The sequence below is a fragment of the Pristis pectinata genome, chromosome 16 (genome assembly GCF_009764475.1).
Source record: "Pristis pectinata isolate sPriPec2 chromosome 16, sPriPec2.1.pri, whole genome shotgun sequence".
Classification (NCBI taxonomy): domain Eukaryota; kingdom Metazoa; phylum Chordata; class Chondrichthyes; order Rhinopristiformes; family Pristidae; genus Pristis; species Pristis pectinata.
Window position 1 is genome coordinate 25,710,410 of NC_067420.1, and position 23,957 is coordinate 25,734,366.

Below are 23,957 nucleotides of genomic sequence, written 5' to 3' on the forward strand. Positions count from 1 at the left end.
CCAGGAAAAAGAAAAAAACAAGTTAGTTTTAAACTGCATAAAGGATGGGGAGAGAGAGGGACACAAGCTGTTGAAGAAGTCATCTACTTGATAGATTAATGAGTACAGTGAAAAAGAATGTCACCAAAAAATTTAAACATTGCAAAGATGTGGGCAATTAGAACAACGAGAACACAAAGATGTGCAAAATCCATAAAATGCAGAGATGTAGGGGATGCCCAGTATGTGAGGCTATGCTTCACTAGCTGGGCATTCCCTGTAGTCCTGCACTTCAGTTTCAACATTCCTTTTTTCTGTGCTCTTGCCCTCTTACTATCTGTCCACATCTCACAACTTTTAAGTTTCTTTATTTGTGTTCTCTCTAACTGCTCTCATTAACCCATCAACCAGATGACTTCATCAATAGTTTATCCTCACGTCACCCATCACAGATATTCCCTTGGTTCTATCCACACCTCCTCCACCCTCTCTGTAATTTAAAAATAATTTGTTTCCTCTCCTTCAGTTCAAAGGGTCTTCAACTAGAAACATTATTAACTGTTTCTTTCTATCAATGCACCCTGACTTGCTGAGCATTTCCAGCCATCTTTTTTTATTACACGTTATTAATGCCAGAAACAAACAATGATTTGAAAGAATATTTGAGTTTTTAAATGCCAACATTTATTGTACAAGGATAAAAAGTTGCAGTCACTGTTGTCATTCAACAAATCTAACAGCCAATCCATATGCAGGAAGGTCCCATAACTACAATGTGATAATGATGAATTAACCTATGCTAGTGATTTTGGTTAATAATAAATACTGGAGACCCAATCATCTTCAAATAATACCAAAAGGTCCTTAACATCCACCATACCATGAAACGTCTCAGTTTAGTCCCTCATCTACAGGTAGGGAAGAGTGCTATCACTGAGCAATGCAAATACACTTCAAATTTTAATAAAGGAAATCTTAATAAAGGCTAAAATTGTGCTGGAATTCACCAATGATTTCAATCAGAACTTCTGGCAATCAGCCACTTAAATAGCCAGAGGTTCCCGACTTTGTCCAATGCCAAATCCATCAGTTGCTTTCACTACTGGATTCCAGCGTTGATGTTTGAGCCCATGCTTGTGATGGGAGGGGAGTGGGTAGTGGGGTAAGGGTAAGAGAGCCTCAAATCCCATACGTGGTTTGATTTGGTGCAGGTTCAAAGAGCCCCATTGTTTCAAATAGGGACTACATAACAAAGGATGAAGAGGCAAGGGAGAAGCTGATTTCAAATTATTTTGCTTTAAGTTTTTTTTTAAAATGTTATTGTAGTTTGCATTTCTAGTTAATATTACTTTATTCATATTCACTTAAATTTTAATTCATTTTAAATGTCTACATTAGGGGCATTTAAAAACCATTAAAATCTACAATGGGTCTACATATAACAAAGCTCTGTTCCAACTTAGTCAGCTGAAGGTGGTATTTCGTTGGCAAGGCCCATGCATTTTGCCACCATATGTCCTGTTACCCTCAGTGCCACAGTGTTGGTCTCTGGGATGCAATCAGCCAGCAAAATGTACCAATAGCATCTGGCCCAACCAAGTGAGGTGTATGCTAGCCAGATATGGATTCCAGGCAGGGAACTGATGCAGCATGATTCAGGTCCAAGATGTCAAGTACTAGACAGGCATTAATTATAAACTAAGTGACTGATGTGTTTTTTTCATAAACTATTGGTAAATATCAAACAATTTAAAAGGATATGCATTTTGTTCAGCAAACTGGAAAAAGACAATTTGTTCAGCAAACCTGAGTGTCTGTTTACATTATAAATGACTTCAACAATGATCACATTTTTCTTTTTTCATGCAAGTCTTTTATTCATAAAAGTGCATTCATTATTTTTGGAAAGGTACAAAAGGTATTGAGGAAGACTGATTATCATTAAGCTTTTGACTTGGACTTGTTCTTAAGATTAGACTAAATTTAGTCAGAAACTTTATTTCTTCCAGTCACTAGCTTCAACTGAAAAATGAATAATCTTCCAAATAATCTTGTCACTCAATAATGAATAATTAACTAAAATTAATTGCAGTTTGATACAAGGCTATGGGAAATTGACTGCATTCTTGTAGAATTGAAAAGACAAAGTGAAACAAATACTGACAAGTGCACAAGTGGCAAATACATTACACTAAACTAAATAGCTTTTCCAAAAATTTCATGGAACTTTGAAAATTGAAGTGCCATTTTAATCAATTTTCCAAACCAAGTTATGTGGTAGCAAGCTAACTGCCCACAGAAACAACCAGAAGGCAACTATGACATACCAAACAAATTTATGATTTTAACAACTAGACAAATACATGTGAGTTACAATTTTCTTTACTAATAATTACAGACTTAAAATCTAAAACAATTCCTATTCAGATTGCTGGGGGGAAAAATATCATACAGCTTACAGTGCATATCATTACGAAGGCAGATCTGAGGAAATTCGAGGAGGGTAGTTGATTCGATCCACCACTTTTCCCATTCTTGGAAAATGCCGAACCGCGACTTTCATCGACAGAATTTTTTTTCCACATATTACCACCATATGCCACCCTCTCCACCCATTAAAATATTAACAACCATGCCTAATTTGCTGTCAAACACTGTTTTGCTCATTACTGCATTTAAAATTGAACCAGAATGGCACTCATAATCTGAGAATGACATACTGAAGGATGGGGAATGCAAAATTCTGCTAAAGGCAGCAGAATAATTGGAATTAAATTTATTACCAGATTACATAGATTTAATAACGTTGACTCAATCAAACACATTACAAATGAAGAAATACATGATCATTAAGCATAATTTCACGTGACCATGGGAGTTTCAGAGTGTAGCCGATCGTGCAGCTGCCTCCTCACAGCTCCAGCAACCCACAATGGATGTTGACCTCGGGTGCTGTGGTGTGGAGTTCACATGATCTCCCTGTGAATGCATGGATTTTCGCCAATTGTTGTAGTTTCCTCCCACTCCCCAAAGACTTGCTGGTGGGTTGGTTAATTGCTCACTGTAAATTGCCCCTAGTGTATATGGGAGGCAGGAGAATGGGCACCTGAGAGAAAATAGGTTACAGGGATATAAGTGGGAGATGGGATTGCTTCAAGATCCAGTATTTTTGATGGTCTGAACAGCTTCCTCCTAGGTCATAAAGATAAATGACAATATAAGAAATCTGAGGAGACATTAGCAAACATCAGAAATGTTTATAGGATGACTTTAAAGAAATGTTTATGGGGTTGTTTTTGCTTAGTGCTCCCTTAAATGATTTCCAAATACAGATTTGAAAGTGTAGGTAACATGCTTCTGTTATCTCATGGTACAGTCTAATTATAATTTGGATTCTTATAATAACTTTAGCATAGAAAGACACCCCTGGTGCTTTACAAGATCACTGTCAATTTGACAAGTCGCAAAAGAGAATTTGGATTCAACTAGCACCTTAAATCAATTTAGGAGGTAAAGGGGTTTTGGAAGAAATTTCAGAATATACAGCTGGCAATAGTGAGACAATTACAAGTGGCAATGAACATGTGGACAGAATTAAAAGAGCTCAGATATCTGAGAACTTTAGGACTTGAGGGTAAAAATCATAGTAAGAAACATAAGGCAAGGCCAGAGGGAATTGAAAACATGGATAGGTATTTTAAAATGAAGGCCTTGTTTAATCAGGAGTCAACGCAGGTCAGCAGGCTTGGAGGAATAGGTGGATAGAACATGATGCAACTTAAAGGCAGTACGGTTTAGAAGATGGAGTGTGGAAACTGGGAAGCTGGCCAGGAGAGCATTAGAATAGTTAAGTTGGAATAAAGCATGGATGAGATTTCACTAGACAAAGTAGGGGTGGTGTCAAAAACACTAGAAAGGAAAAAAAAGTGGGTCTCATGTGATGACACTAGTTTGAGGTCAGAAAATAATCTTGGGGTGAAATTTAACATCTGCAAGCAGTCTAATTCAACCTCAGACAGTTGACAAATACAGGCCATCCCTAGGTCTCGAACAGGTTCCATTTTGACAGACATCCATAAATCAGAAAATACACTAAAATCATTCAATATGGTAATCATACACCCACAGTATTGTAATGAATGGCATCAAAAGCACACAAGGCTAATAGGAAAGAACAATCACTGAAGTGGAGAGAGGGGGGAAAATTAGTTCTGCTGTTCATAGGAACAAATGTACATACGTATGTAGGACTTCCAAATCTAATAACATAAGGGGAGTTCATTCATATGGGCTGTTCCCAAGTTGGACGTTTGTAACCCAGGGCTGGCTTGTAGAAGGAATGAGTCATTAGGTGGATGGGAACTAACTATGTATGTGGTGTTCAACTTGACCAATATTTAATTGGGAGGAAACTTCCGCTCAACTGGCACTTCATGTCAGATAAGCATCATGATAATTTAGATACAGCAAAGGAATCAAGAGCTGATCGTGGTGAGGTAGAGTTTGCTATTGACAAGTCAATGAACAACACCGCATTTTCAGGTGATATCACCAAAGACTGCATATAAATGAGAAATTGAAGAGGGCCAAAGCTCTTTCCTTGGAAGACCAGAGGCAATGGTGCAGGTGATTTCGTGCCTCTGGCTAGATGAGCTAGAATGGAGCCAGGCAGGTAGATTAGTCAATCTAGTCAACTGAAGATTTGCAAGGTCAATCTTGTCAGAAGAGGATGCAGAGAGATTGGTTGTCATGGTCAGAGACACAAAGTTTGCCCTTTGTGACTTGACACCATTTTGGTGATGTGGCAGCAAACGACATCTGATTGAAGCTTTTAAATAGAGTTCAGGGAAAGGCTGCACTGATTCGTGAAGCAAAAAACACATTCAAAAAAACGACAGTAAGCAGAAGTCCAGTTTGCTAATAAACCCTTTGTTACTGTTTGTTTTGAATAAAAGTGACAATAGATTTCAAGGGAAGGAGGACAATACTTGATGAGATGAAACCCGTAACAATATCAGATACCACATTGGAAGAAATGGAAACTGGGTGGTCACTAATTCATTCTAAATAATGGCAAAGAAGAGAGTGTGACCCACTCACAAAATGATAATAGAGAAGGAATGATAGGATCCAAGGAAAGAAACTAGAAGTCATATTCAGAGCTTTGGCATGGAAGATCATTGAAGGAAGTTTGACCCAATGGGCCAGATTTCCCAGCTGAACCCATGTGTGTCTGAACCTAAAGCACCATGGTCACTTCTCAAAATGGCTTAATTGGTCTGTGAAAACAGTCATTCATTATGACAGTTAATTGGCCATGGTCTATAGTGACTCAAAGCAACAGTTCATCATCATCTGCTCAAAACCAATTAGAACACCCCAGCAGATCCAGGTTTTTAAACCAGCAATTACAGATCCCCTGAATGTTTTTATTTCAAAATAGTAGAAGAGGCAGCTGAACAGTCTCAGCTGAACAAATTGACCTGTTCTGCATTTTAGAAGGGAGAGAGGTTTAAAGTAACGAGGTCATTGAAAGTCAGTTATATACTACACACTAAGGTAATTCTCAGTGGTCAAATAACCAACTAATCCACGCATTTGTGATGTTGTGGAAATAGGACCATCCAGAAGAAACCCACACAGTCACACTGAGAAGATGCAGACTCCACATAGATAGCACCATAGGCCAGGACTGAACCCAGTGTTGTAGAAAAATTGGAATTGGAATATTATTGTCACATGTACCAGGGTACAGTGAAAAAATTGTCTTGTATATCATTCATACAGATCAATTCATTACACAGTGCATCAAGGAAGCACAAGGTAAAACAATAACAGAATCCAGAATAAATTGTAACAGCTACAGAAAAAGTGCAATGCAGGTAGACAATAAGGTGCAAGGTTGACACAAGGTAGATTGAGAGGTCGGGGAACTACTCATCATACTAGGGAACCATTCAATAGTCTTATAGAAGCAGGATAGAAGCTGTCCTTGAGCCTAGTGGTATGTGCTTTCAAGCTTTTGTATCTTCTGCCCTATGGGAGAGGGGAGAAGAGAGAATGTCCAGGGTTGGTGGGGTCTTTGGTAATGGGGGCTGCTTTATCGAGGCAGCGGGAAGTATAGACAGAGTCCATGGCGGGGAGGCTGGTTTCCATGATGCGCTGAGCTGTGTTCACAACTATATGCAGTTTCTTGCCGTCACGGGCAGAGCAGTTGCCATACCAAGCGTGATGCATCCAGATAGGATGCTTTCTATGGTGCATCAATAAACATTGGCGAGGGTCAACAGGGAGATGCCAGATTTCTTTAGCCTCCTGAGGAAGTAGAGGCACTGGTCAGCTTTCTAGGCCGTGGCATCTACGTAGTTGGACCAGGACAGGCTATTGATGTTCACTCTTAGGAACTCGAAGTTCTCAACCCTCTTGAACTCAGCACTGTTGATGTAGACAGGAGCATGTGCACTGCCCCCCTTCCTGAAGTCAATGACCAGCTCTTTTGTCTTGCTGACAGAGGGAAAAGTTGTTGTCATGACACCACGTCACTGAGCTCTATCTCCTTCCTGTACTCCGACTCATCGTTATTTGAGATATGGCCCACTATGGTGGTATCATCTGTAAACTTGTAGATGGAGTTAGAGCGGAACCTGAGTGTACAGAGAGTAGAGTAGGGGGCTGGGGACACAACCTTGTGGGGCTCCAGTGTTGGGAATAATCACGGCAGAGGTGTTGCTGCCTATCCTCACTGACTGCGGTCTGTTGGTCAGGAAGTCAAGGATCCAGCTGCAAAGGGAGGAGTCCCAGGTCCCAGAGTTCAGTGATGAGTTTGCAAAAAAGCTGGCTGGGTTTATCTTTACATTCCAAGATGATGCCAGAAAAGCAACTAGTTTGAACTGAGCTGAAAAGAACCCAATCCAGCTATCCAATTTCTTCTGCTGAAACATTTAGCTTGGGAATAAACATGCTCTGATAACAAACACAATGCAGTATGGCACCCTACATGGACACTGTAGCATTTCCTTAACATTTTCTCAGCAATGTTATGGAATTAATAAGTTGGACGTGGAGTCCGCTTCTTCCACATCACCACAATTCTCAGTGGTGCTTTCCAAGAACTTCGCCATGTTTATGGCATTATAGTCAGGACTGATGATCAGGTTACACAAGAGTTCCAAGGGCACTTAGAATGTTCTGACAATTCTAGATCAGTATCTGAAGATTCTTGCACAGAAGTTTGAGTTTCCACAATAGTTCTTGTCATTACCACTTTACATCAGCTTTTGTATTCTGGATAATACTGTCCAACTCAAATGAAAATCAAGACACTGCAGATGCTAGAAATCTAAAACAAACAGAAAATGGTGGGGAAAAAATCTATTTGGTTTGCATCTGTGGAAAAAGAAACGGAGCAAATGTATCAAACATCAACAGTGCTTTTCTTTCCACTGATGCTGACTGACCTGATAAGTGTTCCCAGCATTTTCTGTAACTAATTCAATACTATTGTGTACTTGTATTAATGCAAATCATACCAACTATGTGCAATTTTAACAGTTCCAAACAGGACAGTTCTATGCAAGTGTCTAAAGTTGATTGTTGCCCATTAGATTCCAAATCTTTTGAGTATGGAACCTGGACGAGAGTGGAAAGGAAGTTCAAATAAATTCATGTCACAGTTAAAGCAGATTTAACATATCACTTGAATCATAACTCAATGCAAATAAAAAACTTGAGAATTAGCAATAGCATTAATGATACAATACAACTCACTGTTAAAAATCTAAAAGCTGCAAAAAATTCTTTATTATGTCAATGTAACAAATATATAGACCTATTACAGCAAACTTGAATGTAGAAAAGAAAATGGACATCCTTTTGAAAGATAACTAGGTATTAATGTGGATACAAATACATTAGTTGTCAAGTATTTATTCTGTATTGCCTGTCATCATGTCAAATCTGACTGCATTAGCACATCAGGTATTAGCACTCCATTGATGGAATCTATACATAGCACAGAGTTTTGCGAGTCTTATCAATTGAATGACAAACATAACTACAGTGGGAATACAAAGAGCTCCATAAATACAATATTCAAAACACAGCCATGTGAATCTGAGAATGCCTTCCTTCACTCTAGTGTTCAAGGACTGCCAACCTATTACCAGGCTTACAGCTGGGCCAGGTACAGGGCTGAAAATATTCCAGATCATCAGTTCTCCCTAAATACTTGAAACTTCAAAAAGATTTACACTATGGTAAAGCAGTAGTAGAAAGTGTATAAAATCTTTAAACGAATTATTAAAGAAATAAGCAGTTTTATAGAATATGACAATTGTAAAGAAAAACTTCCTTCTTTTTTTGTTTCAAGGACGTAATTCTATGCCTCTTCTGAGTATTATTCCTCTTCACATCTCATCTCTGTGTTTGTCAGAGGAGATGCTGATCTGCCCTCTGATCCTGATCAGTCCTCAGCAGAAGTTTCAGCTTTCTCCTTTCACTCTTCTCTCTTGATCAATTTCATAACACCAGGGTGCTCCTGCATTCACTTTGCTTCAAACAGCTACATCCATCTTGGCGAGGAAGCTTTCCCCCTCTCTTCCCCACAACCTATCCTACAAAGCAGACCCGTCTCCAATCTTGAAAATACTTCTCCTCCAGCCATCTAATTTTCTTTACTCCTCTAATTCCAATGTTTCTGTATCTGAAGTTACAGTATTCCATTCTGAGTTACGTCTCTTAAAATGGCATTGAACCTATTGAAAAGAAATCAAGCAACTTCAGAATTAAGACCACGAAGGATGGAAGTTAGCATGAAGCAGTGAAGCTAAATGCTGACATGTTTTTATTGAGAGAAGTTGTAGTTTCTCGTCTCCACTCAAGGCTCTGACAAGAGAGGTGCCATCTGCTGAAAAACATTTACTGACAACTCTGCATCATCCAATACGTAGGTGTGGCAGAGCATGTCTCACCATGAACAAAATCAATTTACTCAGAAAAGAGACTTGTGAGGCAATTGAAACTTCAACTTCTCCCAATAAAAACATGCTTACATTTAAGCTTCACTACTTCATGCCGCTAAATTTTCATCATTCTTGCTCTTAATTCTGAATTTCCATAATCTCAGACAGTTAAAGTTGTACAGCACAGAAAAGAGCTCTTCAGCCCCGGTCCATGTTGACCATTTTGCCCATCTACAATAATCCCATTTGCCTGCATTAGGTCAATATCCTTTGATGCCTTGCCTATTTAAGTGTCTACCTAAATGTCTCTTAAATGTAGTGACCATATCTGATTCCACCATCTCCAATAGCTGCGAGTTCCAGATATCACTCTCTGTATAGAGAAGCTTTCTCCTCTAATCCTATTCAAAACTCTTCTCACCTTAAACCCATGTTCTCATTTCCGATATCTCTACCACAGGAAAAAGATTTTATCCTATCTATGCCTCTTATAATTTTATACACTTCTACCAGGTGATCCCTCAGCCTCCTTTGCTCCAGGAAAAACAAATCCAGCCATTCCAATCTCTGCCCATAACTAAAACCCTCTAACCCAGGCAACATGCTGGTGAATCTCCTCTGCACCTTCTCCAGCACAAGCAAATCCTCTTCATAGTGTTTTGTCAAGTTGCCACATAACCTCCTAACTTTTCCATTCCATGCTCCAACCTATGAAAGCAAACATGCCTTACTATCACCACCCTATCTACCAGAGTTGCACTTTTAGAGAACTATAGACTTGAACCCCAAGCTCCCTCTGTTCATCAACATTCCTTAGCACCTACCATTTAATGGTTATGCCCTAGCCCTATTTCACTTGTTAAAATGCATCGCCTTGCACTTGTCAGGATTAAATTTCATCTGCCAATGCTCCACGCCACCTTTCCATCAGATCTATATCCTGATGTAGCCTTAAATAACCTTCCTTTAGTATCATCTGCAAACTTGCCAATCATATCTTACTACATCTCATTGAACACATTAGCCTAATTTAATTCCACCAAGGGGTTCATTAAGTTGAGAACTGAAGTTGATCTACCCTTGGTGAAAAATGAGAGCGGGCAAAAGGCAAAATAGATTAATTAGGCAATTCAAATAAAAAAAAACTGTAGCAAATGGATAATTAAGAGATGGAGGGAATTGCCTGTGTAGACAACTGAACAAAAACATTAAAGAGGAGTTGGAGTGCAGAAAGGAAGAGCTGCCTTTCAAAATAAAATCCTGGTATTTAACTATGCTCTTAATTAAAATATGATATTGCAAGATAATTTGAATCTTCAAATTCTAAGGATTACTTCCACCTGAATCATCCTGTTATGCAACAATTCGTCTATCAATTGTCAGCCACTATGTAAATTGGTAGTCTTGAAGTTTTCAGCACTCCAAAATGCTATCAATCTGCTTAGAGTTGTTCCAAGATTCAACATACGGAGAAGGTAAGTCAACTTGTACTGTTCCATGTGCGCAATCTGAGAACATGGTCCAAAGTAGCAAAAGTTAAGACCTACTTCACAAACTGCTTCCTTTTCACTCTACAGGCAACTTAATGCATGGCATAAGTCAACAAAGAATTAAGGGGAATATTAATTATATCTTTAAAATGCTCTTTTAATTAATTATACTTTAGAATAGAAAGTTTAGAATATCAGCTTTCCTAACAAATTTGAAGCACAGACAAAATCACTTTTGTATAGCTGGAGAGAAAACCTTCAGTAATGCATCTTTTGAGCTGCTAATGGAAATTCCCCACTTACTTACAATAAAGTGTGCATTCACACTTAACGTTGTATCACTTATTTAAATTAACTTTTATCCACTGACAATCACTAATCAAATATCAATAAAGACAGACATGGCTTTTTATGCTCAAGTCCCTCCTGAGAAAAGAATGCAAGAGGGAAAAGTAATTTAATTAATTTTATGCTTGTGTGCTAACATTCTTTATTGCTGAAACTAAACTCTGTACAAACATCCCACAAAGATAATTTTGTTTTTAATTAAAACAGTGGGAGCTGGCCACTTTACACTGAGGGACACATAACAAAGCCAATGACATGCAATTCATTCCTCTCTCGTAATTTTATGAAGCAAAAGGCTTCAAGCTTTGTTTTTTTTTAAAAGTGAGAATTTATACATAATTATATAAACAGAAATTACAATATCCAAGTGTATTCTACTCTAGAGGCCACAGAGAATCTGTGAGAAAAAGAGAATTAGTTAAGAACTTTCAATTAACCAACTTGAGTAAAATAACAAAAAGCTAACAAAGCAAGCAATGGGGGAGAACAAGGCACATTGCCTTTCACTAGACAAAATATTCCAAAGGTGATTCACAAGATTGTTTTCAAACAAACAGTGGCACCGAGGCATAAGGAGATATTAGGGTTAGTCAAAACAGTTGGCTTCAATGAGTATCTCAAAGGGGGATCCAGGGTATGGAGCAGTAGAATTCTAAACCAATAAACTGGTGGCTTCATCATCATAAAGGAGGAGTGAGGAATAAGAAAGGAGGAAAAGTGCATACAATTTTTAGTGACAATGGGGGCAAGACAATAGGTTGCAATGGCTCCTCTCCTATTGTTTAATAAAAATCTACATTCACCATTCCAATTTGTTTTAAACAATTCATCTCGTGTTACCAGAAAAGTGATGTGCAAGGCCATCTCTCAGTTGCACTACTGGGCCTCAACCTCAATGAGCTGGATGGTATAACCAACTCATAGGGTCATTGGCCCTCCTTTAAGCTGCTCCCAGATTTTCCCCAACATCCTCTTGGCCACTCCCAGCATCTACCTTCTCTCACACAACCCCAGACTTTGTTCCAGTAGCCGATCAGCTGAACCAAACTGAATAGCTTTGACAACACATTGAATTTTAGATTTACAAATTATGTATTGTACACTGCTTGGAAAGTCAAGGATGTGCCAAAAACAACTGCCAAAATATACAAGATTACCAAAGCATTCAACTGGTCAGAAATAATGCGAGTATAAAAATATAAGGAAACTCTGGAGCTTCAATACATACTTTGAGACAGTGAGAGAAAGATAGAGCAGGGATACAAGCCCTTTGGACCATTGAGTCTGCACCAACCTTGAAGCACCCATTTATACTAATCATACATCAGTCTCATTTTTTATTCTCCAAACATTCTCTTCAACTCTTCCCAGATTCTACCACTCACCTGTACACTCGTAAGCTTTCATAAAATTTCTAAATATATTCTGATTTTGGTTAATTTTTAAAATCCACATAATGGAAGATTTTACTAAATTTGAGCAATAAAGTATTACTCACCAACTCAATAATAATTATTCCAATAAATTTGGCCACAAAAATGTTATAAATTCTTTTGAAATAATAGGCATTCAAAAAACATTTAGATGAGCATTCTGTTGTGCAAATTAGCTCACACCCCAGGGTGATGTGGATACTGTTTCCCATCTTCTAAAGATTTCAACCTCCATCATAACTATGATTTATACTACAATTGCTTTAGTACCAGAAGCTCACCTATGGAAACAATGTAACTTACCAAAGTCTTTCTTGTTCATTGGTTAGTCTGTCCAAAGGATTCTCAGACATTCATTCACAACAGCAGACAAGAATCTCTCCATTATATGATCAGCGAGGAAGAGGTAAAGAATTTCAATGGCACTGAACAAATTCAACATCTATATCCTCCTTCTGACCTAATGATCATCGGAAATGGATATGATTGCGGCCGAGGAGTAGATGAAAACTTCTGCAGTGATGCTCCTGGGGAGAGATGACTGCCCTCCACCAATAAGACACCTTTGTGCAGACTTACACCACAGTCAATGGCAAGTTCAATGATTTATCCACATCAATTTCAGTTTTATGAAGGAAGCTTTACACCATCCTCAGTCAAATGCTCAAAGTCAAGGGCAGTTGCCTATTCCACCTTCACCTATGGAATTTAGTTCCTTTATACATACTTGGACCAAATCCAGTGAGCACAATAGTTCTGGCTGAATGACGACTGAAGCATCATTTTACTGACACAAACAGCTTGATGGAATGGTAACTGGCCCAAATCAGATGCATTTTCTCCTTCTTGTGGACAAAACAACTTCCATTTTGTTTAGAAGATGACAGTATTGCAATTGTCTTGGAACAGCCAGGCTGCAAGTGCAACTGGATCTGCAGCCCAACAGTTGGGTGCTGTCAGAGCCCTTGGCCACTGAAGCCACTGACGTGCTCAGCAATTAGAGGCGGGTCATCCTCTCAACACTGATGCTGAAGCTCTTTTCAGATATTTTGAGTTAGACATAGTTCCTGTCATTTCCTTTCAAAGGAAGATGCTAAAGTGTCTCAAACCATCTTTGATCTACTCAGTCTAAGTATTCTCTACAATTTTCTCCTTAGAAAGGACAAATCTAATGATGGATTTGATGGAAGCATTCATTTTGCAGAAATTTCCAGTTAATGATGCTTCTTTGTTTGTACTGCTAAATAATTTCATTGTAGTAATGGCAAATTTTAAAAATCATCTGTTTCTTCATTTGCATTCATATCATCAAATGATAAACTCAGAACCATGAGGTTCAGTGCAAATATACAACACACTGCAAAGGTAGCATAGCATGCTTATGCAAAGGATAAATTCAGTATGAAAATCATAAGTAAAACAACATGCTGAAAAATATATAAGATCAGGCAGTATCTCTGGAGAGAAAGAGTTAAATGCAGATGAAAGATCAAAGCTCATCAGCATGAAACACTAACTCTTTTTGTCCACAAATGCTGCCTGACTACTGAGTGTTTCCAGCATTTTCAATTTTTGTTTCAGATTTCAGAATCTGCAGTTCTTTGCCATTTGATCACTGATGAGAAATTAGGCATCATTAACAATAATCTTCATTTCTGGAGAAAACTGTTCAAATTGCTTTCCAAATGGTGCTGGACCATGAAAGTAGATGCAAATGTAAACATTGCACCCAATTTCCCCATAGTATGAAGTAGATTTTAAGTAAAAATTTTAAGAATGACTTATTAGCCATTCTCCTGGTAATGTACCTAGCTGCCCCAACTGTAATGCAAAAGCCAAGAGGGGAAATAGCAAAGCTCCCCAAGAGTTAGCCTCTCAAGCACTTCCTTTCCTTTAATTATTTTGAACCTTTCTTAGAAATCCTGAATGGAAAGTAATGAATTAAGACAATTCAAAACAGAACTGGTGGGCAGCCGGTGGAAGCACAAATGGACTCAATTAAAGTACATGAACAACACCTTGTGATTATGAATAATGATTATGAATAATGATCTTAATTCAGAGTAATATGGGTAAATTTGTTCCAACAGATCCATTTTAATTATATTTTAAACTGCAAAAACATCCAAACAGCTATGTTTTTAAATTCATACTTCCTATAAAGAAGCATACAATTACGTAATAGTACAACTGATGATTTTAAATTTAAAATATTGAGAAATCAGGACTCAAACGAAGGAGAGTGAGTTAATTCTTCAGGTTAGTCACCTTTCATAAGGGCTGAGAAAAATTGGAAATAAGACATTTTAAGTTGCAGAAAAAGAGAATTAAAAAATGAAAATGGGGGAGGGGGAGACCAAAAATAGACTCAATGACACAGGTAGTGCAGGCTGAGGGTGAAGATTGTTCATGGGAACTGATCTGTATGGAAATACAAATAGGAGATGATTAAAAACAGGACACAGCAAACAGTGAAGTGTGGACTGGGAAGTTGAATATAATATTCCTGCAGCAAAGTTGCCAGACAATGACAATCCCCAACAAGAAAGAATCCAACAATCTATATTCAGCTGAATTAACATCCTTGAGTCCCCACTATTAACATTCTGATGGTCATCATTAACCAGAAATTCAAATGGGTCAGTCATAAAATTACTGCAGTCGTGAGAGGGTGATAATGAAGGCATACGGCATGCTTGCCTTTATTGGTTGAGGCACTGAGTTAAAGAATCTGGAAGTTATGTTGCAGCTTTATAAAACTCTGGTTAGGCCACATCCAGAGTATTGACTCAATTCTGGTCACCCCATTATAGGAAGAATGTGGAGGCTTTGGAGAGGGTGAAGATGTTTAACAGGATGATGACTGGATTAGAGAGCATGTGCTACAAGGAGAGGTTGGACACACTAGCATTGTTTTCTCCGGAGCAACGGAGGCAGAAGGGAGACCTGATAGAAGTTTATAAAATGAGAGACATAGAAAGAGAAGATAGCCAGTATCTTTTTCCCCTGGAGGGCATGCACTTAAGGTGAGAGGGAGAAAGTTCAAAGGAGATATGAAAAGCATGTTTTTCTTTTACACAGAGATTACTGGGTGCCTGGAATGCACTGGCAGGGGTGGTGGTGGAGGCAGATATGATAGAGACGTTTGAGAGACTCTTAGATAGGCTTATGTTTTTGACCAACAAAAGTTTGAAAAATAGTGTTTTATCTTCTACAGCGGCACATACCAACCTTGAGAACCCAACTCTAAATTTAACACAGTTTAACCATTTTTCTCTGTCCACAGATCGTGCATGACACCTTGACTAGTTCAAGTGCAGTGCCTGCATCAGTATTGTTTTTCTCTCCCCCCGTTCACCATCATCGCCTAATATTTAAATCTCATCCAGATACATCAGTTGTAACTTAACATGCTTTCACTGCCCTCTTGACTGGTATAACCACCATTTGTATCACTTGTATCTCCTTGGTTTCTAACCTGTCACTGAAATTTCCCATCCTCTTTCCATTCTTCTCCCTCCTGTACAACTTAAAACACATTTGATTTCCAACTTTAATCGACACACCATCGCTCTGAAAAATTAACACCATTCTGCTTCCATAGATGCTGCCTGACCCAATTACTATTTCCAGCATTTCTTGTTTATATTCCACCAACTGCAGTTCTTAGCTTTTCAAATTCAATTCTGTACATCCACTGAAAACTCTACTGCCAACTTGTGCCGAACAGTATTCACATAACTAGTGAGACTCCGGTTAATTCTGAACAAGATTAACTAAGAAAAATAGCAGTTTTAAGAAAGAGTTGGAGAAAAATAAGGGAAATTTAAACAAGCCCAACTACAAGAGAAATTATTGCAGCACTATCCCTCCAAGTGTAAAATTAATCCCCAATATATCACCCACACCCAAATCAACTGCAGCGACAATTGTGTGTGAACTCACGTTCATCGCTCAACCACACAAAAAGTTAGTTATGTTAATAGGCAATCTGCAAGTTGACTCATCCAATCCAGTGGCAAAATGACAGTAATGGGAGATAGAAACAATATCATTCCATATACTTTTTTTTAAAATGTCAATTGAAATTATAGACCCTTCATTGGCAGGTGGATGATAACCACAAGCCCTTCAAAAGTGAAGTTCACAGTAAGATTTTGCAAAGCTAAGGTTTTAGCTTCTCTAAGCTAAAATTTGGTCTTTTCATATTTTGACTTAGAACTGAGAGTGAAAAAGGACATATCTGGATATTAACTATACCCTTACAACAAAGGGCTGTAAGAAAATCATCCCTTTAGAGCAAGACTCCTTTACATTACTCCTCTCAAAAGCTGGCACAGAGGTGAATAGCCATCTTCTTTGGCATAATATCTGATGATCTGATAACAGCCATTAAATTTTAAGTATATGACTCCGCAAAAATTTTGCTTACCTGTCCCATCACGGCTATTGTATGGCCATCCACCAACAGTGAGCATTGATGGCATTGGGGAGCTGGCTCTGCTGTCCACTTCAACATGCTGTGTAATGTGGCGCACTGTTTGTTTATTTTTACGATTCTTTTTCCTGCCAGGCAGCTGCCACACCTCAGGGACCTGATCAGAAAATGCAGTCTGTGCTGAAGTGTTGCTCTTTCCAAGGTGGGTTTCTCTCAGTTCAGCACCTCCGTAATGTGAGGGAGATATCTGTTCCTCCTTGACTCTAAATGAATTGTAACCAATGTCACTAGACCAGAGTGATTGTGAAGAGATGTCATCATGACTGTCAGTTTTCTGCTCGTGTTCCTCTTTACTGTAACTGCTTCCACCATCATGACAACTTGCAATTGCTGAATCTCCAGAAGAATTTGCTGGGCTTGTCCGCCGTCTTTCCAACCAAGGAGAACTACTCCTGCCCACTGCTACTGGTGTTACAACATCAATACTGCTGCTTGAGGGGGCTCCCATATCATACTCCATAATATCCTCTGATGGCTCAGTCTTTATGCTGATATCTAAAGCTGCCTTGATAAAACTGTGACATGCCTGAACTATGTCTGTCATCTGCAAATAACTTGCAGCTGACATTACCTCAATGACATTCTTGCTCGTCAACGCTAGGTGCGCTGAGTACATAAAATCTATGATTACTTTAAAACCTTGCGCAGTGACTATGTCCAAATGAGTCACAGTAGCCTGATCCGAGGACATCTTCTGCACCTGACAGTACAAAGTCTTGAAGTAGCGGCTACTACCAAGCAGAACATTCTTATGTGCTTTAAAGATTTTTCCCTCTACAATGATGCATACATCACAAAGGATGCCATGTTGCCGCTGTTCATTCAATTCCCGTAACAAGTGGCGGTAGTGTGATGGGATTTCCATATCATCTTTTCGATTGTTCATTGTCAGATATTGTTGCTGCTTCTGAATTCTAGTAAAAGAATAAAGTGGAGAAAAAAATTAAATTAGTCTTACATACCAACAAAAATGTGGCTCCGTATACAAGACAACATGCTTCTGCCTGATGAAAAATACTCTGATGCTGGAGGAACTCAGCAGGCCAGGCAGCATCCGTGGAGAAAAGCAAGCGGTCAACGTTTCGGGTCAGGACCCTTCTTCAGGACTGAAGATAAGGGGAAGTCCAATATATAGGTGGGAAGAACAGTGATAGTTGACAAAAGAGGGGAGGCGGGGTGGGTACAAGGTGGTAATAGGTAGATGCAGGTTAGAAGTAGTGATAGGCAGGTGCAGGGGAGGAGGGGAGAGCAGATCCACTAGGGGATGGGTCAAAGGTAAGGAGGAAAAAAAAGGGTAGAAGGAGAGATAGGCTAGGAAAGAGATGAAAAGGAGGCATGGATGGGGGGGGGGGGGGGGGGTTGAGGGGATTACTTAAAGTGGGAGAATTCAATATTCATGCCATTAGGCTGCAAGGTTCCAAGACGGAAAATGAGGTGCTGTTCCTCCAGTTTGCACTTGGTCTTCTCCTGGCAGTGGAGGAGGCCAAGGACTGACATATCTGTGATGGAGTGGGAGGGGGAGTTGAAGTGACTGGCAATGAGGAGATACAGATTGCGGTTATGGACAGAGTGCAGGTGCTCTGCAGAACGGTCACCTAGTCTGCATTTGGCCTCGCCAACGTAGAGGAGGCCATGCTTGGGAGCACCAAATGCAGTAGATGCTGTTAAGGGAGGTGCAGGTAAATCTCTGTCTCACCTGAAAGGACTGTTTGGGTCCCTGGATGGAGGTGGTGTAGGGGCAGGTGCGCCTGTGGCAGGGGCAGTGGAAAGTCCCTGGGCTGGGAGCGAGGACTTTCCCAACACTTCCAAAATCAACTAATTGTTATTTATTGGTTCAGATCAAAGCAAAATATGTCTGATGCTGCAAAACAAATAAAAAACCAAGTGCTCAAAATAGACACTATGTATGCAGGGAGGTCAAAGGCCTCACATCAGACAAGTTTGTGAATTTAATGCAGATGTTCTGCAAAGGAGTTGCTCAATCTGTATTTGCTCTCCCTAATGTAAAGACCACCACATTTCGACGAAGAACCATTAAGTAAATCAACCAAGTTGATTACTGCGACCCATTCTGAGAAAGGGTCCCAAACCCGAAACATTAACCATTTCTCTTTCCACGGAATATGGCCTGAAATGCTGAGTGTTCCAGCATTTTCTGCTTTTATTTTAGATTTTCAGCATCTACAGTTTTATTTTGATCTTCTGAGTGATTCATGGCTGATCTCATACTCTGGAAGAAAGAGCAAAGATTTGGAAGATTTAGGCCATTCCAGCTCCTTGAGCCTACTCCATTCCATAAACCTAATTCTACATAGTGTCCATTTGCTCACCCGGTCCCAAGTTCCCTTCATTCTCTCGATCACGGATGGATGTATGAAAAAATCTCAACTCTTTATCCTTAACCTATGACCCCAGTTTTAGATTTACCAGACTGAAGAAACAGCCTCTTATTATACATCCAGTAAATTCCCTCTAGATATATCTGCATTTCAATGACACTGCTCTTCTTTTTGCTGAACTTTTGACTGCAATCTTACTCATTTTTTTCATGGGACAGGTCCGTCTCCCACTAATCAATCTGATCAATCTACAATGCATTGCTTACAAGGCATACATATCTTTCCTTAGTACAGGAACCAAAGCAATACAAAATGTTCTGTGTGGGATCTTACCAAAGCCCAGTACAATGTTACAAGATTTCCTTATCCTTGTAGTCCAACCTCCTTGCCATTGTCAATATCTCTTCCAGCTTATAAATAGTTTGGGGGTCCAAGTAGCTTACTGTAGCTACATGTTAATTTTCTGTACCTTGTGAATCAGAACACCAACATTTTCACCAGTTAGAGACATTCTAGTTGTCTTTGCTTCTTGCCAAAGTGAATAATCTCACATTTTCCCATCTTCGACCACACAGATTATTTACAGGACAATAATTTCAAGACAATATTGCAGCAAGAACAGGTTTCGGAATCATCTGACCATATGCTGTCCCCAGCCAGTATATTTAAAATAGACAAAATTAGAGATACAAAATGATAGTTATCTGTCCACTTATAAATCAAGCATGGTTCAGGGAAAGGAACTTTTAACAACAGAATAGTAGGAAGAGAAAAAAAAAATGTACAATGACTGGAATTCTGAAAGGTATTTTCTTTAAATCCAAAAGAAAACCAAGATCATACAAATTCAGTACTCATTGTGGCACTGATACAACCAAAGGTCAAGTACAATTAGATTATCTAACAAGCTTGTCTATCACACTTGTACAACAGTGAAGGACCACGGCTAACTACTGAATGCCCAAATTAAGAGGAAGGAAACACAGTAAATTCGGTGATTCCATCATTGGCTGCTGTCCAACAATATCTGGTTAGCAATCTTGGCAAGCATACACGTGGACAGAACTGACTTTATTGTCACGTAATACATTATTAAACCTCAAAAAGGTACATTCAAATTGTTTCTGTCATTCACAGCACTAAATATATTGACAAGTTCCAGGTGGCAGACAAAAAGGCAAAAGAAACTTGTTTAAAAGTTCATTTATGGGAACTGAGAATGTCTAGCAAGGTTAGCATTTATTGAGTATTGCCAACTGCCCTTGAGATGGTGTGGTGAACTACTTCCTTCAACCACAGCAGTCCTTGTGGTGACATTATTCCCACAAGGCCATCGGACAGAGTACCAATAATTGGGTTGAGCCAACGAGAAAGAACTGCAAGACAGTTCCAAGTTAGGATAACATGTGGCATTCACATATGCCTACTGCTCTTATCCTTCATGGTAATGGTGATCTCACAAAGTTGCTATGAAAGAAGCCCTTCACAAATGGTCCAGTTCTGATATTTTGTGCAACCTCATTGTGTGAAATGAACCAGACATTTGGTACATCTTCCTGCAACAAACAAAATAATGCTAATAGATCAATAAGAGGAAGAAAAAATGCTCAAAATTCAGTCTTAATGATTCAGAAACAAGTAAAGCTCTATGGTTATGCTGGTATAAATTATCAATAAAAGTAAAGCAATTCAATTAATCCCCTCTCACAGAGAGAAAATCTTAATAAATTAAACATACATTTGGTAAGCTCTCAGCAAGATGTCCCCACCCCACCGCTACTCCATTTCCACAGTTATAATTGTTCCCCTACCATATAGCTGATTGCGTCTAATGACATCTCTGTATCAGCGACTTTTCAGCTGAATATACCACTGCGATCCTCTATTGTGCATTGAGGATCTCCAAGATTTATATTTATTGTAGACAATGTTTGAAAGTGCCAAATTTAGTTCAATTATGACAAGATCTTCCCTTGTTTTTAGCACATTCCTTCAGTATATAAAATAAAATCAGATGTTCAATTAATAGCCAAGAATTTGCAATGATTATAGTTTCATCTTTTCTTGCTTACTGTCTTTCTTTCTCCCGCTGTCCTTCCCCTTCATCAATGTAGTGCCAGTTCCTTCCCATTCTGTCCCCAGGATTGTTCACGATCTCCCAGTGGTTTTAAATGACGAGGTATCTTACCTAGAAACAAACAAATAAATAGCAAATGTTCCATTATTGTACAAGAACACAAATTTTAGAATTTCATTAGCAGCCAAAAATGAAATAAAATTCCAGTTAAGCTAAAGGCTTCAAATTATGCCCAAACTGTTTTTTTAAATATATAAACTCTTTAAAAACAATGAACATAAAAAATAGCCAAATTAATTGTTGCCTCTCCTTATTTGTGTACTTCACTATTTTCTTCTGCTGTCAACAGAGAGCAAGACCATAAGTGCTCCATTAAAAATGCAAGAGTTATCAGAAAATAAACTGGGATAAAGGACATCTAAAACAGAAGGAGACCTCCTTACTTTCTGAAAAATAGCATCTCTCTCAATGAATAAAAATTTGAATAAATGCAAACAATTCATCATTTATAATCAGATCCATTCTGCTTTCAATAGCAAACATCATGACCATAACAATGAAGATGCCGAAAAGAAGTTACTTTTTTGTAAGACTAGAAGTTCTCCAAAAGATCAGAAAATGTTGGTAAATTCAGGCAAAAATTCAAATGTGCTCCATATTCAAAATTTGAGTTTATTTACAGATGTTCTTGGCAAGGCCAGTATTTATTCCTCATTCAAAATACTCCGAGAATTTGCCAATGACCTGCCTTCTTGAACAATTGGAGTCTTTGCGGTGCTCCCGTAGTAACGTTGGTAGTATCCAGATCCAACAACAATTAAAGAATATGACAGTGCAATGAAAAAAATATCTCCAAGTCAATGATCATGACTAGGAGGGGGAACAGAAAGATGAGGACATTCCCATGTTATGGCTTTGTGTAGAATAAACTACCGTGTTTAAAATGCACTTAACCTAATTTATTGCCAGAACTTCGCAAAATAATTGCACAAGTATGAATTACAATTCCAAATAGCACATTCAAAGGGACCAGTTAACTTCAAAATGAACTAAACACTTATTCAAAAGAGTAGCATTTCATAAGCAGTAAATCTGTTCTACTCTAAAACTGTCATTTCATTTTCCTTCTTCCCAGACGTGTGTGTAAGTGGACAGGAAGTACTAACAGTAAAAAAAATTGCATTTATGGAATGTGTTTCACATTGTTACTACATCTCAGAACATTTTACTGTCAGGTATTTCTGAAGTGTAAAACAGGATGCCATGGAAGGGAATGCAACTATCAATTTTGACACAATGCTTATACATAGCTCCATCATTTGAGAATTGACAAGAGAAATGAAAAAGTGGAATATGCTTGCAATTATCTAGCACCTGTCATGTTTCAAAGTGCTTGCTTGTGAGATAAAAAAAAATTTTGAATTGCTCATGATGCAATGTCAACAAACTTGCCCACAAATTTGAATATCTGGGTTCGACTAGCAGCAATGAGATAAATGATACTGTTCAAAGGATATATGTTTGCTTAATACGGTATGCTAATAATGCCACCAGATCTTAAGCCTGCGAAGGCAAATTAATGCCTCAGCTAAATAGCCTCTTGCTAAATGCTGTGCAGCAAGGTACACTCGTACTGGACTCATACACTCCTCTTTACAGTAGTTTACACTTCACAACACATCTTGACCTCACAATCTACCTTGTTATGACCTTGCACTTTATCGTCTACCTGCACTGCACTTTCGCTGCAACTGTAACACTATTTTGTGCTCTGTTATTGTTTTACCTTGTACTACCTCAATGTACCGTTGTAATGAATTGATATATATGAATGGTAAGCAAGACAAGTTTTTCCACTGTACCTCAGTACATGTGACCATAATAAATCAATTTCCCAAATTACAAATTAACAGTTTGTTTTGCAAGGTGACGCCATGAAGGCATTATCACGAATTGAGGACAAAATGGAATACAATGGGTTACTGCAGGTGAAAATTCCAGACTATCCTTGCATTAAAAACTAACAACAATTCAATTGAGGACCTCACATGATGACCAAAATTAAATACTGGATAATTCTGGATAAAAAGCACTCAGCAGATAAAGCAGGCGCAGGGGGTAGAGAAATGCTGTCAATGGGGTCAACCACCTTTCATCAGAACCAGAAAAGTGAGGAAACACAAGTACTTTATGCTGCAGAGAAGGGCAGGGTGGAGAGAACAGAGGGAATGTCTGTAATTGGGTACAGACAGACAATCACTCTGTCACAGCAACAATTACTTTTCATAAAAATAGTTGTTGTACTTAGAAAAGAAAAATGAGAAAGAAATTAATATACAGAGGAACAGTCACATCTGTTGAGAAAGAAAACAAGACTGGTCACCTGAAATTGAAAAATCAAATGACCGCTGTAACAAAGCCAGACAAAAGATGAGATGCTGGTTCTCAAGCTAGCACTGGACATCATTGCCTTCAATCGCCTACATTGTTCCAGAAAGGTTGGAATGGGATGATAGCAAAGAATTGGCAGAACATCTCCATTCAGACCACAATGTCAATTCTGAGCTTCCAGTCATCCTTCACTTCAATTTTCCATCTCATTCCCACTGTAGCCTCTCCAAAATGAACCTGCAAGACTGCTCCAACAATGCCCTACTTAAACTTGAGGAAAAGCACATCATCTTTCTTTCACATACGTTGCAGCCCTCAGGACTTAATATTGATTTAAATATTTCACACAACTAGCCATTTTCTTCCCTCTCTCTCCAATTATGTGGCTGTACTTCTATTTCAATTTGTTTCTTACTTCTTTTCTGTCTCCAACATAGCTTTT

The 23,957-nt window shown here is 38.7% G+C and overlaps 1 protein-coding gene across 2 annotated transcripts in view; it reads right to left on the minus strand.

Moving 5' to 3' along the window:
* The window catches only part of LOC127578946 (zinc finger and BTB domain-containing protein 46-like), a 57,873-nt gene that overhangs the window by 22,952 nt on the left and 10,964 nt on the right, over positions 1-23,957 (minus strand). For both annotated transcript variants that reach the window (XM_052031534.1, XM_052031535.1), the window contains exons 2-3: positions 21,120-21,235; positions 16,643-17,622 (exon numbers count right to left, since the gene is read on the minus strand). In XM_052031534.1, coding sequence (XP_051887494.1) covers positions 16,643-17,622; positions 21,120-21,178 — 1,039 coding nt within the window. In that variant the 5' untranslated portion in view covers positions 21,179-21,235. The remainder of the gene's footprint in view (positions 1-16,642; positions 17,623-21,119; positions 21,236-23,957) is intronic.